At 53.7% G+C, this 18817-nt stretch overlaps 1 protein-coding gene across 1 annotated transcript; it reads right to left on the bottom strand.

The window, feature by feature from the left end:
• Nucleotides 1–634: 634 nt before the first annotated feature.
• Nucleotides 635–18512, bottom strand: LOC132072641 (protein O-GlcNAcase-like). Its single transcript, XM_059471092.1, has 18 exons — nt 18473–18512; nt 16071–16122; nt 13476–13573; nt 11924–12054; nt 10885–11056; nt 10068–10166; nt 8741–9025; nt 8536–8658; nt 7399–8132; nt 6916–7356; nt 6045–6219; nt 4363–4419; nt 3447–3532; nt 3089–3193; nt 1854–1945; nt 1222–1414; nt 981–1152; nt 635–771 (listed from the first exon to the last, which is right to left on the bottom strand). Exons 1-18 carry the CDS (start codon nt 18510–18512, stop codon nt 635–637), a joined length of 3192 nt encoding a protein of 1063 aa, XP_059327075.1.
• Between the last annotated feature and the right edge of the window lie 305 nt (nt 18513–18817).

Below are 18817 nucleotides of genomic sequence, written 5' to 3'. Positions count from 1 at the left end.
TGTTTGAGGGTGTGACAGGGATGTGCTGGCATCCCAACACCTTCCCCCAAGAAACGAGCCACGGTGAGAGCCCAGCAAACGCTTTATTGCCAAGGACAGCGCTTCCCTCAGGCCCCAGGCACAAAAATAGAGGCTGCCCCACCACATCCCATACCAGATCAGTCCATACAGACCAGCAGGTCCTCATCAGTGCTGAGAGCCAGCCCCAGCACTGGCTGCCCAGTCTCAGGCCACACAGGGCATGGAGAGAGCTGGGCAGCCCAGCCTGCATGACAGGGACACTCCTGTGGCACTAAGGCACCGTGCTGTGCCCCAGGACCACAAACCCAAACACGGCTCACGAGCTCCTGCAGGCCTGAGGGTGCCCAGCAAAGGTGCAGGGTACCCAGCAAACAGTAACAGTTGGGGTGGCACAGAGGTGACCAAATCCCTTGAGCAGCAGAAATAGCTCTCTGCTACCCAGGTACCTCACAGCCCTGCACACACCCCAGTGACATCCTGCTCACCCCCATGTCCCCTCCCATGTGTACCTGGTCTGCTCCAGGTGCCCCTCTGCTCCCGCTTGCCCAGGCCGATGCTGTGTGGGATGGGGGGCTCAGCCTGGCCTGGGGCACTGCCTCCCTGTGCCCTGTCATCAGAGGAGTCGTCCCAGGAGCTGAGAGCCGGGAGAGCTGCCCCAGGCCACGGGCAGGGCCACAAAGCCCAGCTTGCTGTAGAAGCTCAGCTGCTGCCTGTCGGAGTCACTGACCTGGCAGAACACTCCCCGTGAGCCTGGAAGGGAGGTGACAGGTCAGGGCACTGGGGCTGGGGACACAGTGACAGGGAATCAGTCTCTCCCCTGCCCCTTTGTCACAGAGTGATGCCCTGAGACACAGCCCCGCATGTCCCCAGTGCAAGGGGAGGGGACAGTGCCCGGGAGCACTGGCAGGGGACAGCTCCCAGTACTCGGATGAAGGGCAGCACTCAGAGGTCATGCTCACCATTGGCCCTGAGTGCACTCAGCAGGCAGAGGGCCAGGCTGCGACTGGCCCCCACATCCAGCACACGGGGGGCTGTGCCCAGCTGTACCAGGGAGGGGAAACGCCTCAGCACGGGCTGGGGCACTGCCAGGGGCTCTGTGTGGAAGAAGAGCACTGCTTCCTCCAGGGCATCCTGTGGGAGACAAGCACAATGAGGGAACCCCCTCCACCTCTCCTATCCCTGCTCCAGGTGTCCCCTCACCTGTCCCAGAGCTGCCCCCCCTGTGCCCAGCTCTGGGGGGTACTTGTGCCTTATGGCTGGCAGCCAGCTGCTGTCTCGCTGCTGCAGGAAGCCTTCGGCGTGGAGCGCTCCGGCTGCATAGCCACAGGGGCCATCCTCATCCTCCAGCACAAAGGTGTACTCGGGGCTCAGGCTGAGGAAACTGCCCAGGAGCCTGCCAGGGAGAGGGGGAGCATGGCTGAGCTGAGCCTGAAGTTCCTGGGAAGCTTCAGAGCAGCCTTCCTCTTCATTTCCCAGCTGGACACCACACCCAGCACCCACTGACCACCCCTCTGAGACCCCTCAGCCAAGGGGAACCATTGCAGCCTCCAACACCTCAGAGCAGCCTCTCTCTTCATTCCCCAGCTGGACAGCACACCCAGCACTCACTGACTGAGACCCCTCACCAAGGGGAACCATTGCAGCCTCCAGCATCCAGGACATCCACAGTGGTGGCTGCCATGACAGGGATGTCCCTCCCTGTCCCTTCCAGTGAGGCCACTGCCAGCCATGGGGCAGTGCTGGTCCCCACAGGGACACCAAGAGAGGCCATCTCCTCACTCCCCAGCCCTGCAGCATGTCCAGGAGGGAACCTCAGAGGGGCCACATCTCACCTGTCACCGAGGAGATCCGGGTGGGCCACGAGGATCTCTGCCACTTTGGGATCACAGTCCAGGCTCTCGCGGCACATGCGGTAAAGCTCTCCCTGGAAGAGCCAGATCCATGTCAGCCCTGGCTGTACCTGCCATGCCACAGTGCCACCACCACCTTCTGCTGGCCTTGGGCTCATGGCCACAGCACAAACAGCCTTCAAACCAGAAATTGCCATTCCGGTCAGGCAATCCTGAGAGCAGCTGCTGGAGCACCAAAAACAACCTGAAACTCAGGGCTCCAGAGAGCCTGAGCACAGCAGGACATCCCCAAATGTCCTGTCCTGGTCACAGTTGAGTTTGCTGCTGCAAACATTCTGATAAAAGCCTTGCTCCTGAAAGGGGAGGCTGCCCTGATCACCCAAAAACAGAGGCAGGGCCATGTCCTGCTGTGCCTGTTCCTGCCACGGGATGATGGGCTCAGCTGGCTCTTCCTCTCAACATTGTTGTTGTCAAGGTTCAGCCTGAGGAAACGAGCTGCACTCGTGTCTGTGCTGGCTGGATTTGTGGTGTTAGCCTTTCCTTGAGCTGGAGAGGAGCAGGGTGAGGGACAGGGGTGCTCACTGCAGGTACATGGGAAAACTTTGAACATCCCTCCATATCCAGATTCTCCCTTTGCCTCCCTGTCCCATCAAGAGCTGGCACCAAGCAGGTCACAGCTGACAGAAACTGCTGCTCTCCAGCAGGGAATCACCCCATAACCTGGATGGGTGTTTGAAAAAGGGATTTGGAGATGGATCCCCACACGCTCTGGCAGTGCCCAGAGCTGCAGACAGGGGAAGGCTGCAGGAAGTTGCCATCCACACTTGTCCTGTTCTGGATTTTTCCTGGCATCTGCTCACAGCCAGTGCTGGAGATCAGCACTGGGGCTGCTCTGGAGATCATCCACAACCTGGCAACCCTGCCCTGGGCTGGTTTATCCATGGCTGAGGGGGTTTCCTCTCCTGCTCTGCCCAGATCCCTGTCAGAGAGGTGGATTTGCTGAGGCCACAGCACGTTCTCCAAGCCAGTGTCTGACATGCTGCTGACAACAGCCCCAAAATCTGCCCTGGACCAGCTGGCTCTGAGCAGAGCTGGACAGAGGGATCCACCCCACACTGGGAGCTCAGCAGCAGATGAGCCTGTAACTCATCATTTTATGGGCAGAACAAGCCACACAAAGGCTCTGGCAGGATCCCCCTCCATGCCACGGCTCCCACCTTGTCCAGGGGCAGCAGCGGGCGCAGCAGGTACAGCTGGCTGGACGGGAACAGCGGGGGTGGATGGTAGAAAAGGTCACAGCTGTTCCCCACGGGCAGCAATGCCTGGAAAAGATACAGCCCATCAGTTCATCCTGGCTCCAAACCTCATCCTGGAGGCAGCAGGAGAATGGCTCTGAGACTCCTGAAACCCCCAGGAACAACAACTGAGGTGCAGAGGCAGCTCTGCCTTTCTGAGTTTGCAGCAGCTCAGCAGCAGGGTTGGGATGGTGACTTCCCAAAGGCTCCTCAGCCCCAGAGAGTGGGAGGGAGGGCCCCACTCTCACCTGCAGCTCTCCAAAGAGGGTCCCACTCTCACCTGCAGCTCTCCAAAGAGGCCCCCACGGCGCGCCCAGGGCTCGGCGTCCCTCCCCAGCAGCATTGGGGCGCTGATGCTCTGGCACCCTGGAAGCAGCAGGACACAGACACACCTGAGGTGAGCAAAAAGCTGCTGGGCAGGGGGAGATCAGCCTCTGCTGATCTCCAAGGAGCTGCTCCCCAGCTGTGCAGCCCAGGGTGGTGAGAATGTGCCCTGCGTGCTGCTTCCCTAAGGAAGGGGCTCAAGGCACATGGATCCCTCTCACAATGAACTTGGGGACCTGCTCAGGTCATCACCTGGTGACAGTTCTTGCTTTGTAAGAGGTCACAAGGCCCCCAGAGCAACCAGGGAGCCCCAAACCAGAGGAAAACTGCAAAGTGATGCACAGGCATTCAAAAAACAGCCCCACCTCTCACCCAGGGCATTGCTGCTTCCAGAACTCTTTTTCCACACAAGCTAAAGGGTCTTTGGGATAAAAGGGCTGAGGAACCATATCCTAGAAATAGCTGTGGGATATGGTGAAGATCTGCTCCCTCCCTGACAGCATTCCCAGGGCCATTCCTGCAGGCAGAGTGTGGGGAAGGGCAGCCTGATGGCTGTGGCATTCACATTCTCTGAACATAGAGAGAGATAATTCTCTTTTACAGGTTTTTTCCTGGAGAAGCACAGAAAGAAGAGAAAATAATTATTAGCAGAATCCAATTACCAAGTCCCTTCAGGTTAATAATCTCCCTAACACATTCCACATGTGCAAAACCAGCAGGAGCAGCAAGTAGAGCTAAGAATTGTTTTCTCTTCATCTCTCTCTCTGTTCAGAGAATGTGAATGCCACAGATGGCGAGTGCGGCTGGGGGTGATGGGGGGCAGCAGCCAGACCCCTGGCAGGTGGGTGAGCCAGGGCAGTGCCCATACTTACAGCCAAAGCAGCTCCCCCAGGTGCCCTTGGGGTCAGGGTCGCACAGGAGGTGACCATCTGCAAAGGAGGTGAGCACAGGACAAGGGTCAGCAGCAGAAAATATCAAATATCAATACAAGGGGAGGTGAGCTCCAGTGGGGACCCTGGCACTACCAGAACCCCAAATCTCTGTGCTGGGTCCCAGACACCTTCACCTCCTTCTTGGGGAAGAGAGCAAGCACCAGGTGTGCCCCAGTGCTTCAGGGTCCTGGCACCCTGATGGAGCCCCACATTTCTCCTCACAGAGAAAAGCAAGGCACAGTTCTTCCCAAGAATATTCTTATCTCATTTGCTGTGCCTGTGTTTGTGCCAAAGTAGAATGCAATATGAAGATTGTTTAGCCAGAGTGATGGTGTTTTGTTTCTTTGACCTGTCAGGGCCAGGTGTGTGTGTGTGTTGGGACTGTTGGGTGACAGTCATGAGATTCTGTGCAAGGTTGAGGGCTGGGCAGATTCAGTTTAGATGCAATATAATATAATATAGAATAATATAGTATAATAAAGTAATTATTTAGCCTTCTGATAAGATGGAGTCAGATGCATCATTCCTCTCCCCTCACTGGGGGTTGCCTGCAAATACTCTACTCTGACATGGCCAGGTTTGGATAGGTGTGATGGGGCTGGCAGGAATGGCAGGGCTGGCATCAGCCACGTATAGGGGGATAGAATATAAGAAAACAAAGATAGTGTAGAAAGTAATCTTACCCCTAAGGAGTTGCAGCTGGGCCAGTTATCAAAGATTTGGAACAGGCCTGACTTTAACAGGCCACAGCTGTAACCAGTGAGAAGAAGAGTGCTATAAAAGAGTGGAGTGGCTGGTTGAGAAGGGAATTGGAGTCAGTTGGTGATTTTGTGAAGAAGAGTCAGTGCTCTGAGGAGCTACCCATGAGAAACACTAAGAAGGTGTGAAACTTTTGTTGGGTGACACTCATGAGATTCTGTACAGCGTTGAGTGCTGGGCAGATTCAGTTTAGATGTAATATACTATAAAATAGTATAGTATAATAAAGTAATTAATTAGCCTTCTGATAAGGTGGAGTCCTCCTCATCATTTGTTGGGGATTGCTTACAAATACTCTACTCCAACACAGCTGGGTTTGGATAGGTGTGATGGGGCTGGCAGGAATGGCATCAGCCACGTGTAGGGGGATAAAATACAAGAAAATAAAGATAGTGTAGAAAGTAATCTTACCCTTAAGGAGTTGCAGCTGGGCCAATTATCAAAGATTAGGACTTTAAAAGGCCACAGCTGTAACCAATGACAAGAAAAGTGCTATAAAAGAGTGGAGTGGCTGGTTGACAGGGGCACTGGAGTCAGTTGGTGATTTTGTGAAGAAGGAACAGTCAGTGCTCTGAGGAGGTAGCCATGAGAAACACCAAGAAGGTATGAAACTTTTTTGGGTGACAGTCATGAGATGCTGGGCAGATTCAGTTTAGATGTAATGTAATATACTATAAAATAATATAGTATAATAAAGTAATTAATTAGCCTTCTGATAAGGTGGAGTCCTCCTCATCATTTGTTGGGGGTTGCCTACAAATATACTCTGACACAGCTGGGTTTGGATAGGTGTGATGGGAATGACATACATGGCAGGAATGGCAAGGATGGCAGGAATGGAAGGGCTGGCATCAGGCACGTACCCAGCCAGAGGACGAAGGCGCTGGCAGCCAGCAGCAGGTTCCGGATGTCCCACAGGTAGGGGTGCAGGTCGTAGAGCAGCGCCCTGCCGGCCGTGCTGACCAGGCGGCTGTGCAGGCGGCACGTCCGGGCGCAGAGCTGCTGGAAGGAGCGAGCCCGGCCCCGCCACTGTGTGACCTGGGGACACACAGAGCCTGTCAGACACCTGGGGGACACCTGAGCCACATTGCAATGTGAGATGTTTTCTATTACCATCTGTATGGCAGATTATCTTTGGTCAAGTGGGCAGCTTGCCTTATCTCTCTCTTTGAGTGACTACAATCCCTCCTCCCTCAGGAGGGGACATCTGCTGATAACAGCCATTGAATGTCACTGCATGGCTGATAAGAACTATAGCATCCCATTGGGAGATGCTCCGCCCATTGGGAGGAGCCAAGCATTCCTAACTGGATATAATCCAGAGGTTTTGAGACACCAGCATGGCTTTCTCCATGGGATTCCCCAGAGAAACAGCAGCTGTCTCTTTCACTGGATCTTCAGAGGAAGAATACATCCTTCTCTACAGGATCCCCTTGCTCCAACAGAACCACCCCTGACACTGCAGGAGGGCTGAAGCCACATTTCCAATGGCACTGCCACCAACACCCTGACCCTTTTATTTGTTTTCTTCTTCCTTATTAAAGAATTGTTATTTCCTGCTCCCATATTTTTGCCTGAGAGTCCCTTAATTTAAAATTTATAGCAATTCAGAGGGGTGGGGAGGGTTTACATTCTCCATTTCAGGAGAAGCTCCTGCCTTCCTTAGCAGACTCCTGTCTTTCCAAACCAACACAACACCCCAGCCATGGCAGCTACCTTCCAGAGCAGCCTTACCCCACAGGCATCAGGAGCTGTGTCTGGGACCCCCACGCTGAGGCTGTTGGCTCGCAGCCACCGAAAGTGCTCCAGGAGCTGCTGTGCCAGAGAGCCATGCTGGTAGGGCAGGTAGAAGAGCTCCACCAGCATCCGCACCTCCTCCAGGGTCAGGGGTGATGTGGGGCTGGGCATGGCCTCCTCTGGGGTCAGGGGTGCTGTGGGGTGGGGTCTGGCCTCCTTTGGGGTCATTGGTGCTGTGAGGGTGGTCCTGGGCTCCTCTGGGGTCACCTGGGATGTGGGGATTCTGGCCTCCTTGAGGGTCCTGGGGCCAGATCCAGCCTCTTCTGGGGTCACCTGTGAGGTGGGGCTGGTCCTGGCTTCCTCTGGGGTCACCTGGGATGTGGGGCTTGTCCTGGCCTTCTCTGGGGTGACCTGGGATGTGGGGCTGGTCCTGGCCTCCTTGAGGACCATGGGGCCAGACTCAGCCTTCTTTGGGGTTACCTGCGGTGTGGAGCTTGTCCTGGCCTCCTTAAGGGTTATGGGGCCAGATTCAGCCTCCTCTGGGGCCACCTGGGATGTGGGACTGGTCCTGACCTCCTTGGGAGTCATGGGGCCAGACCCAGCCTCCTTGAGGGCCATGGGGCCAGACTCAGCCTCCTTTGGGGTCACTGGTGCCATGGGACCAGGCCCAGAACCAACCTCATCAGCCAGTGGGGCTGAGGCACCAGGGCTGGCACCATCCCCAGGTCCTGGGGGTGTCTGGGGCACATCAGTCCTGATGGCCTCAGGCTGGGTGCTGCTGGGAGAGTGGACAGGGCTGCCATCCCCTGTCCTGGCATCACTGGTGGGCAGGGAGATGTTCTGACTGGTGTTGGCCCCACTGCTGGAGCTCATGGTAGGGCTGGGGAGGTTCTGGGTGGTCTCTGTGGTTCCTGCAGACTGGGCACTCCCATCCACGCTGGGCAGAGCAGAGGGGGGTTCACAGCTCCCTGTGGCAGTGAGCTGGTCCCCAGTAGGGCTCTGCTGGTGGCCAGGGGGTGTCCTGGCTGAGGTCACCTCCCTGCACCCTTCCTCTGGTGCCTCTCTGCAGGGCTCAGGGCTGTGCTGGTCTGCCCCACCAGGAGCAGAGCTGTGGGGCTGAGGGTCAGGGGTGCCCTTCTGTCCTTCTGCTGTGCCAGGTTGCAGCTTTGGTCCTCCCTTGAGGCTGACACTGGGCTGTGCTGGGGTCCTTCCTCCTGCCAGAAAGGAACAAGAGGAGGGAAGCTCCTTTGGCACCTGCATGGAAATGGGGCAGGACAGTGCCAGGGACCTCCACCCCTGAGCTGCCAGGACCCTGGGCTGGGCTGAGGCTGTGGCTTTGCAGAGGCAAACACTGCAAAACACCAAGCTCACCCCTGGCTGACCTTCTCCTCCAGAGCTGGCCCAGGCTCTGCTTGTGCCAGCCAAGGAAACCCTCTGCAGGCTGTGGCCATGGCAGGAGCACCCACGGGGCAGCACAGCACAGCTGCCCACCATGGCCTGCATGGCCCTGCTGCCACACCAGCCCCAGACCCTCCAGATGGGCAGGGTGGAGTTCCTAACCCCCACTCCAACACTCCAGGGATGGAGGGATGCTGCTGCTCATGCAAATCCATTTACCTGACTCCAAGGCTTGCTGGTTTATCTCAGCCACCCAGTCACGCAGAGCCAGCTCCAAGGCTTCCTGTGCGCTGTAGCTCCCATCCTGAGCTCCCTGGCTGTCCCCCAGGGCTCCCTCCATTCCTGAGGAACTGCAGCTCATCAGCCTGGGCAGCCCTGCAGGGCTGGGCATGCACAGAGCTGCCTTAGGCACGGTGCCAGGTACCTGTGTGCTCAGGGTGGGCACAGCTCCCCAGCTCGCTCCCAAACCAGGTGCCCAGCGTGTGGATGGGGATGAAGTTGGCCTGGAGCTCACAGTTGGGGTTGAGGAGCAGCCCTTGGAGCCTGGCCATGAGGCCAGGAGCTCGGCCCATGTAGGGGCCCAGGAAGACTCGTCTGCAGTCATAGTCGTTGGCGTAGAGGTTGTCCCAGATGACAGGAGGGCGCCTCAGGACGGCCTCCACCTCCTCCAGCAGCTCTGCTGACAGCTCCTGGGACACCACCTTGGGGCCTGGGCTCCAGCACAGACACACAGCAGGGACAAGGGCATGGAGATGAGGTTGTGGTCACCACAGTGAGGAGAGCAGAGCCCCAGCCCAAAGCCCTGCACACCCCAGTGAGAGGCACCACAGTAGGGCCACTGCTGATGGCTCTCCCAGCACAGCCTGTGGCCACGGGCTTTGAGACACTGGCCACGTGGAGCCACATTTCTCCTCACAGAGAAAAGCAAGGCACAGTTCTTCCCAAGAATATTTCTGGGATTCACGTTCTCTGAACCTCAGAGAAAGGAAAAACAATTCTTATTTGCTGTGCCTGTGTTTGTGCCAAAGTAGAATGCAATATGGAGATTGTTTACCCAAAGTGGTGTTTTGTTTCCTTGGCCTGCCAGGGCCAGGTGTGTGTGTGTCAGGATGGAAGGCTGAGATTCTGTGCAGTGGAGTGCAGTTGAGTGTTAGGCAGATTCAGTTTAGATGTAATGTAACATAGTCTAATAATATAATAAAGTAATATATAGTATTATATATTACTACTAATAATATAATTATGATATTATAATTATCATTATATTAGTCATTATTCATTTATATATGATGTTATATTTATAATAATATAATGTAATATATAATATATAATTTATAATTTTATGTTTATAAGTATAGAAAATATATTTAAATACATAAATATATTAATATTTAATATATATTTAATATTAATATATGTATATATAAAATTATTTATATAAATATATACAATATAGGAAATTTATATTCTTATATATATTATAGTTCTATAAGTATTATTTCTTTTTATAATTATTAATTATTATTATAATTATTATATTAAATATTACTTATTATATATTACTACTAATAATATATATTACCAATAATATATAGTATTATAGAATATATATATGTATATATATATATAGTATAATAAAGTAATTAATTAGCCTTCTGATAAGGTGGACTCCTCCTCCCTATCATCATTTCTCCCTGCCATGGGCTCAGCCTGTTTTGCTGGCCACACTCCCAGAGCTGGTCCGTGCTCACCTGTCCAGATGACAGCGATCCCTGGGAGCAGCTCCTGCCCAATGGTCTGCAGGTAGCAGGACTGGCTGGGGCTGGGAGAGCACAGTGAGCTGCAATACTCTGGGGAGAGAGCACAGAGCATCCCCTGAGGGCTGGGGAACAGGAGGGGAGGGACTGCCAGCATCCTGGACTAGTCCTGACACCTTAGAGCTCCCCTGGGAGGGTGAGGAGGCTGGGAGGGGCTGCCAGGATCATGGGCTAGCCCTGAGGTGGTCAGAGCTCCCCTGGGAGAGTGAGGAGCCCAGGGAGAGCTGTGGGAGCTGCCAGGATCATGGGCTAGTCCTAGTCTAGTCCTGAGGTGGCCAGAGCTCTCCTGGGAGGATGAGGAAGCTGGGATGGGCTACCAGGATCATGGGCTAGTCCTAGTCTAGCCCTGAGGTGGTCAGAGCTCCACTAGGAGGGTGAGGAGGCTGGGAAGGGCTGCTGGGATCATGGACTCGTCCTAGTCTAGCCCTGGGATGGCCAAAGCTGCCCTGGAAGGGTGAGGAGCCCAGGGAGAGCTGTGGGAGCTGCCAGGATCATGGGCTAGTCCTAGCCTAGTTCTGAGATGGGCAGAGCTCCACTAGGAGGATGAGGAGGCTGGGATGGGCTGCTGGGATCATTGGTAGTCCCAGTCTAGCCCTGAGGTGTCCAGAGCTCCCCTGGGAGGGTGAGGAGCCCAGGGAGAGCTGTGGGGGCTTCCTGGGCACTAAGCTCTCAGCAGGGTCAGGGGTGCAGCCCACGGGCACCCCAGTCTGAGGGGGCTCCCCGCTTTGGGCACTGGGGCTGCAGGCAGTACCTGTAGGGCAGAAGAGGAAGACTGAGGGCTGGCCCAGCTCCCGGTACACCTGGTTGGCCACAGAGGCCTGAGCCTGTGCCAGGGAGGGGAAGACGTCTCTGTCAGCCTGGCACATGCAGGGGTCGATGTCGTCGAAGAGCAGCGCGAAGGAGCGGCACCCCAGGGCGGCCACCTGTGGGCACAGACAGGGGCTGCTGGGACCCCCGGGCAGCAGAGACCCCCAGGGAGCTCCACAGGGGCATCTGAGCATGGCACAGCACGGGGCAGCTCCTGCCAAGGGAGTGGCAGCTGCCCATGGAGCCACCCCACCAAGCCAACAGCTCTGTGCCCTCCCTGGGGAGCCAGGGCTCTGTGCCACCCTCAGCGCTGCCCAGCAGCTTCTGGGCCTTGGCTGCTCCTTCTCCTGCACCCATGGAGCCCTCAGCTCTCTGTCACAGTGACAGGGACAGCACATTGGTCACTGGGCAGCCCAGAGCAGCAGGAAGGGTTCACACCCCAATAGCAGCCCACGGGGTGGGCACAGGGGGCACACATGGGGACCCATAAACACGTCTGAGTGGGCACAGGGGGTGTCACTGACATCTTTTAGGAAAAATCCTTTCCTTTGGATTTTTCCTCCTGAGAAGCTGAAAGGCCTCAGGAACAAAATGTAAACATTGATTATCTGCTGCTGTGGAATGCAACAGGTGCATCTGTGATTGGTCTCATGTGGTTGTTTGTAATTAATGGTCAATCACAGTCAGCTGTCTTGGACAAAGAGTCTGAGACAGAAGCCTTTATCATTCTTTCCTGTTCTATTCTTAGCTAGCCTTCTGATGAAATCCTTTCTTCTATTCTTTTAGTATAGTTTTAATGTAATATATATCATAAAATAATAAATCAGCCTTCTGAAACGTGGAGTCAGATCCTCGTCTCTTCCCTCATCCTAAGACCCCTGTGAACACCGTCACACAGGGGGCACACATGGGCACACATGGGCACACATAGCACGTGTGCCCCTGGCCTGGGAGCAGTGGGATGAAGGAATGGCCCACGGTACCTGCCTGAGTTTTTGCTGCAGCAGGAGGCGATCCCCAGCGCTGGAAAACACCATGTCCTGGCCGGCAGAAATGGCGAAAATAAACTCCACCCCCCGTTCGTGGGCAGCCCCGATGAGAGACCGCATGCGGGCTGGGGACAGAGCACAGGGGAACTGTGAGAGCTGGGAGGGACAGGGGACAGGGACGGGGTGGGGGGATGAGGGATGGAGGAGAGTAAGAGATGGAGGGGAATAAGGGATGGAAAGGGATGAAGGATAGAGCAGGACAAGGGGTGGAGGGGGACAAGGAATGGAGAGAGAAAAGGGATGGACAAAGGATGGAGGGGGATAAGGGGTGGAGGGGAAAGAATGACGGAGCAGGACCGAGGAATGTAATGGAACAAGAGATGGAGGGGAATAAGGGGTGGAGGAGGACAAAGGATGGAGAAGGACCAAGGGATGGAGGGGAATGAAGGATGGAATGGGACAAGGAATGAAGGGGAATAAGGGGTGGAATAGGACAAGGGTTGGAGAGGGAAAAGGGATGGAAGGGAATAAGGGATGGAAGGGGAAAAAGGATGGAGCAGGACCAAGGGATGGAATGTAACAAGGAATGGAGGGGAATAAGGGGTGGAGGGGGACAAGGGATTGAAGGAGACAAAGGATGGAGCAGGACAAGGGATGGAATAGGACAAGGAATAGGTGGTACAAGGGATGGAGGGGGAAAAGGTATGGAGGGGTAAAAAGGATGGAGCAGGACCAAGGGATGGAATGGAACAGGGGATAGAGGGGCATAAGGGATGAAGGGGAATAAAGGGAATAAAGGATGGATGAGGACAAAGGATGAAGGAGAATAAGGGATGGAATAGGACAAGGAATGAAGGGGAATAAGGGATGGAGGGGGAAAAGGGATGGAAGGGAAAAAGGATGAAGCAGGACCAAGGGATGGAGGGGAATAAGGGATGGAGGGGGACAAGGGATGGAGGGAGAAAAAGGATCAAGCAGGAAAGGGATGAAGGGGGACAGGGGATGGAGCGAGCCAAAGGATGGAGCAGGACCAAGGGATGAAATTGAACAAGGAATGGAGGAGAAGAAGGGGTGGAGAGGGACAAAGGATGAAGGGGAATAAGGGATGGAATAGGACAAGAAATGCAGGGGAATAAGGAATGGAGGGGGAAAAGGGATGGAAGGGAATAAGGGATGGAAAGAGAAAAAGGACTGAGCAGGACAAGGGATGGAAGGGGCAGGGAGAGTGAACCCCAGGATTGTGAAAGGAAGGACCTGAGGTCACTGGGAGGGGAGAGGCTCCAGGAGGACCATTCCCACTCTCTTATGACACAGAGGACTTTTGGCAAGGGTCTGTGGCCCTGGCTGTACTCAAGCACATTGCCTGAGACCCACATGGGAGGCTGGCTGCTCCCTTAGGCAATTCCCCATGATGGGCACACTCTGGGAGTCTTCTTGCCCTTGGCAAGGTCTGGGGCCCTCCCTGCAATGGGGAAGGTCCTGGCAGGATGGAAACAGCTGTGATACAGCCCATGCTTTCCCCTGAGGGGCCCAGCAGAGCCGGTACCTGCCTCATGCTCTGTGTAGGGCTCTCTCCAGAGCAGCCGGTGCTTCAGCTCATCCTTGGGTGCGTACATGTAGCAGTTCAGCCCCCGCTGCTGCAGCCTGGGCAGGGAGAGAAAGGAGTCAGCCAGGCTCCCCACGGGCTCTTTGCACAGCCACAGGGAGGCAGAGAGCTCAGCCAGTGCTCCAGTGCTGAGCTCTGATGTGGGAACCCAGGAAATTCCTCTGGCTGCCCTGGAGGGCTCCAGCCCCTGCCCAGGGGGCTCAGAGACCTTGGCACAGAGCCCAGGACCCCTGTGCCTTTGATTTAGCCCCTGGAAAAAACAATTACTAATATTATATGAAGAATTACAAGCCATGAAAGTTTAAGTAGAATGATAGTGAATTTATCATGGGGTGAAAAATAGATTTTTGGGGTTTTTAGAATGGGGTTCAAGAGGCAAGATGGAGAGATCTGGGCGTGTCCAGCCTTTCTCCTTCTTCTTCTTGGCCTCCATCTTCTGCTGTGATGGTGGCACTTTTGGATTGGTCTAGAGTAGAAGCTCACTGTCTAATAGGTGATAGGTATTGGGAAGTAATTGTAAATATTGTACATGTAGTTTTTAGTATAAAAAGACAACATTGCCTCTGAGGCAGGCAGAGTGCCTCTGACCTGCTGAGTGGACCTTGGCAGGTCAAGAGAAAGATTTTTATGGATAAGTTACAATAAACAACCTTGAGACCAAGAAATGGAGAGTTCTGACTCCTTCTTCGACCACCAGGCTGGGAAAAGAGACTTTCTAACTCATCTTGGGGTCACTCTGAGCAGCAAAAGTCCCGAGACTGTAAGGTTGGTGTCAGACACCAGCAGGATGTGCCCCTGGGATGGCAGACCCCTCCCTCTTTTGGCACTTCTGCATGGAAGCCATCTGATATATTCATTGGTTTTATTCATCCTCCTCAGCAGAAAATATTTTACATTTTCCCACAGTGAACAGAGTAGAAAGCACTGCAGGTATCTCATGATAAAAGTTCCTTATTTTGTTTCTTTCTAGATAAGATACCAATGGGCATGTTACCCTCATGTGCCACATGCCAGTGCAGCACCAGGCAAAAACTTTTAATTCCTGAAGTATTTAGAACATCCCAGCTTGTTTTCCTTCCATTTTCTGTATCTCAGGGAGCTGGGGGTGCTCAGCCTGCAGAAAAGGAGGCTCAGGGGTGCCCCCATCACTCTGCACAGCTCCTGGAAGGTGCCTGTGCTCAGGTGGGGCTGGGCTCTGTCTGCAGCAGCACTGACACAGCCAGAGCACAAAGCCTCGAGCTGCACCAAGGGAAATACAGGCTGGATAGCAGGGAAAAGTTTTTCACAGAAAGGGTGATAAAGTTCTGGAATGTTCTGCCCGGGGAGGTGGTGCAGTCCCCATCCCTGGGTGTGTTTAACAAAGCCTGGATGTGGCACTGGGTGCCAGGGTTTGGTTGGGGTGTTGGGGCTGGGTTGTATTTGATGATCTTGGAGGTCTCTTCCAGCCTGGTCACTCTGTCAATTCTGTGAATTTTGTCCCTGCAGAATTCTGTCCTCTGCTCCTTAATTACATTGTCACTGCCCACACTGTCACCTCCTTTTTATTAATTTCCCAGTCATATTTCCCTCTCCCTTTCCCAATTGGTTGAGGTGCTTGAGAGGTACAGAGTTCCTGAACCACCTAATACAGACCCTGCTTGCAATGTGCATTCCCCCTCTCCTCTTTTTCTGTGTCTCTGCTCTTTTTCACCAAATCCAGGAATTTAGCACAGCCTTGGGTGAGCAACAGTTTGTGTCAATCAGTGGAATTCCTATGGAATTTTGGTTACTCCTATTGCTTTTTACTGATGCTTTTCCCCAAATATCAGTATCTAGGTTTATCTACCTGCAGGCATTCCTCCCTCCCTTCTTTTTCTTTGTCTCTCTGTTCTTTTTCTCCAAGTCCAGAATTTAGCACAGCCTTGGGTGAGTCTGTGTCAATTAATGAAATTTCTATGGAATTGATGGTTACTCCTATTGCTTTTTTAAAATATCAAAATCTGGGTTTATCTACCAGGCATTCCTCCCCTTCCTTCTTTTTCTTTGTGTCTCTGTTCTTTTTCTCCAAGTCCAGGAATTTACCACGACCTTGGGTGAGTCTGTGTCAATTAGTGGAATCCCTATGGAATTTTGGTTACTTCTATTGCTTTTTACTGCTTTTTTTTTTTTTTTTCCAAATATCAGTATCTGGGTTTATCTACCTGCAGCCCCACAGTTTGTTTGTAAAGCCACCTCTCTCTCATTCCTTTCATTAGTACAGACCAGCTCTGAATCCTAACTGCTAATCCTAATCATTGGATGGCAGAATAATGAATAATTTCCACGAAGAAACTGCCTTTTAACTCTGGAGAAATGCGACTCTAGCCTGTGTTTTGTCTGTGTTTCTGGTCTTCTCATCTGCATCATGTCCCATGCAGGGATGTGCGGAGCCCCAGCACCACCTGCCGGCCCCTTGTCCGTCTGTCCGTCCGAGAGCGCCAGGACAGGGGGACACTGAATAATGAGGCCCCTTGGCTGCCACCCCCACCTTCAGAGAGGAACATTCAGGGTACTTGCCATTGAAAGAGAAGTTTCCTCTGATCCATTGACCAGGGTCTGCCATAGAAACCTGGAAAAGGGAGGGGAAAAAAGGCAAAATGCAGTAAGAGCCTGAATGAGGGATGTGGGACTTCAGGCAGCTCTCTAAAATTCAGTTTATTCCATCCAGGGTCATGGGTGACAGAGCTGTGCCCACAGCTGTCAGCTCCAGCTGCAGGCAGGCCTGGAGACCCTGAGTTTAGGTTACAATGCATTATAGACTTTTCTTTTGGTCACAATGCATTCTATACTTTTTTTGGGTCACATTATATTTTTTTTTTTTGTTACAATGCATTCTATACTTTGCTTTGCTGAGCATCTTCATACATTAGAACCAATCTATACCTTAACTTTTATCTCTAGGCTATCATAACTACTGTAATTACCATATCCATGTTACTGTTCTCCAATCACTAAAAGTCAGTGCATTACAGTTTAAGTTAGAAGTTGTTTTTCAGTTTTCTTGCAGTGGAAAATTCTGAAATCTTTTTTCTACTTGCTACATTTGCTGACTTGTTTGCCTGTGCTCTCTTTCTGCTTGGTACAAACATCTTCTTGTTTGGGGTGGGTTTATCCTTTGCTCTAAGCCATAAAAAACCCTTCTCACTAACACACCCTTTGCCTCCTTGGTTATCCAGTGAGACTGGCTCAGCAATTCTTTTCTTCTATATCAAAACTTGCTTCTACCTCTATTCCTTCATCAGACTCTACATTTAAAAAAATCTTTCTGCTAAGCATCTGTGAGACTTTCTTGTCAAACTTTCATCCTTCCCAACAATGCAGTTTTTGGAAAGTGCCTCAGGAGTTTCTCTGGTCTATCCCTGAATTCCAGACTTGCAGCACCCATTCTGCCTTTGGGATCACTTCCAGGGAAGGGCCCTTCCTATTCCTGCATGTAGGGAGGTGCAGAGCTGTCTGCAAAGCCAGGGAGAGAGGATATCCAGAGGAACACAAACCCCTTCCCCTGGGACAGGCTGATAAATGGGTTTGGAGAAATGTAGATTTGACAGCTCCTCAAAGTGGAGGTTAAAGGGAACCTGTCAGTCCCAGCACAGAGCTGAGATTTAGCAAGAGAAGAGCCTTCAGCCACCTAAATTCTCTTCAAGATCTGGCAGATGCAAGGTGAAGTCCCACAGAAAATCCATTATGTCTTGGACAGTGATGAGAATTGACCATCAAGGTATCTCCCTGCTTTCTCTCTGCATTGTGGGCAACTTCTGAATCAATCACTGCAGCTTCCAGCAGTCAGGGCCAAGGGCAGCAGATACGGGGAAGTGACAGCATTCCCAAAAGTGGGTGGTGCACAGGGGCAGGCTGCACTGACCCCATCAAGCTGGGAGGAAGGACCAGCTCTCCATGAGGCCAGTGTAACCTGCATTTTCCAAATCAGTGTCCCAGAGCTCACCTGCCCTCATTCCCTTGGCTGCCTTGGGCAGGAGCCCACCCTGCAGCAGCCCTGGGCAATGCTGAGGGGGTTTGCACACAGCAACACCCACTCTCCATCTGTCTCCTCTCTGCAGACACATTTTCTACCTGCCTCAACACCTACATGGTTATTCCATATGTTTTGAAATAATATAAAATCACTTTGCTGTCCACCCCCCACCATGCACAGGGTCAAATTTGTGGCAACTCAAGAATCCCTGCAAACATTTCACCCAAAAAAAGTTATTTCTGTGGGAAATAATTTGCTATTTTGAGATCCCAGCGAGGTCCCCAGAGTCCCTGTATGGCCCCTGCAAGTGACACTTCCACAGCACATGGGCTGCCAAGGAGGCCACTCAGCAGAGTTCTCCTGGAATGGATTTGCCAGCATCATCCCTGTCCTCCTTCCCAGGTCAGCTCTACTACACCAGTGATTCACGTCTGAATCATGCCAGCCTCCCCACCCCTGCATTTCCTGTTTGTTTTCCATCCATTTGCTCGGTGCTGCTGCTCCCTCAGGTGGGGCAGAGGGCAGTGCCCGTCCCAGGGGTGCTGTGCTGCCAGCAGGAGGGCAGAGGGATCTGCCAGCTCCACGGGGAGCTGGGCATGTGGGCAGGGAGAACACAGAGCTCTCCCTGGCCAACTTTGGGCATGAGTCCTGCACGGCTGCCCCATGGGCAGGGTGGGCACACAGGGAAGCGCCCCTGGCTCCAGGGCAGCCAAGAGCCCCGTGTGGAGCTCTGGGGCTGAGCAGAGGCTCCCTGAGCCCCTCTGGCTGTGCTGGGGCGGCTGCAGGGTGGGCTGGGGCGGTGCTGGTCCAGCCCCCTGGCAGAGATGGGGCTCTGTGCAAGGACCCCACTCCCACCTCCCCCCAGCCTGGGGCCCTTCCCGACCCCGCTTCCCTTCGGGGGAACGCCCGGGCGGGCCGGGCAGCGGCCCCGCAGGGACAGACCTACCTTCCACCACGCCGCAGAGGAAACGCGGCCGCTCCGCCATCCCCCGCAGGAGCGGCACCGGCGGCCGGGGATGGGCGCAGGGTGCGGGGAGGGATGGAGGAGGGATGGAGGAGTGCGGGGAGGGATGGAGGAGGGATGGAGGAGTGAGCAGAGGGATGGAGGAGGGACGGAGGAGGGATGCAGGAGTGAGCAGAGAGACGGAGGAGGGATGCAGGAGTGCGCGAGAGGATGGAGGAGTGAGCGGGGGGACGGAGGAGTGCACGGAGGAATCCGCGGAGAGTGGAGGGGAGTGCGCCGGGGGATGCTCGGAGAGATGCGCGGAGGAACGGAGGAGTGCTTGGGGGA

The sequence above is a fragment of the Ammospiza nelsoni genome, chromosome 4, assembly GCF_027579445.1.
Source record: "Ammospiza nelsoni isolate bAmmNel1 chromosome 4, bAmmNel1.pri, whole genome shotgun sequence".
Lineage (NCBI taxonomy): Eukaryota > Metazoa > Chordata > Aves > Passeriformes > Passerellidae > Ammospiza > Ammospiza nelsoni.
Note: the sequence above shows the minus strand (reverse complement) of the source record. Positions and strands in the feature narration are given on the sequence as shown.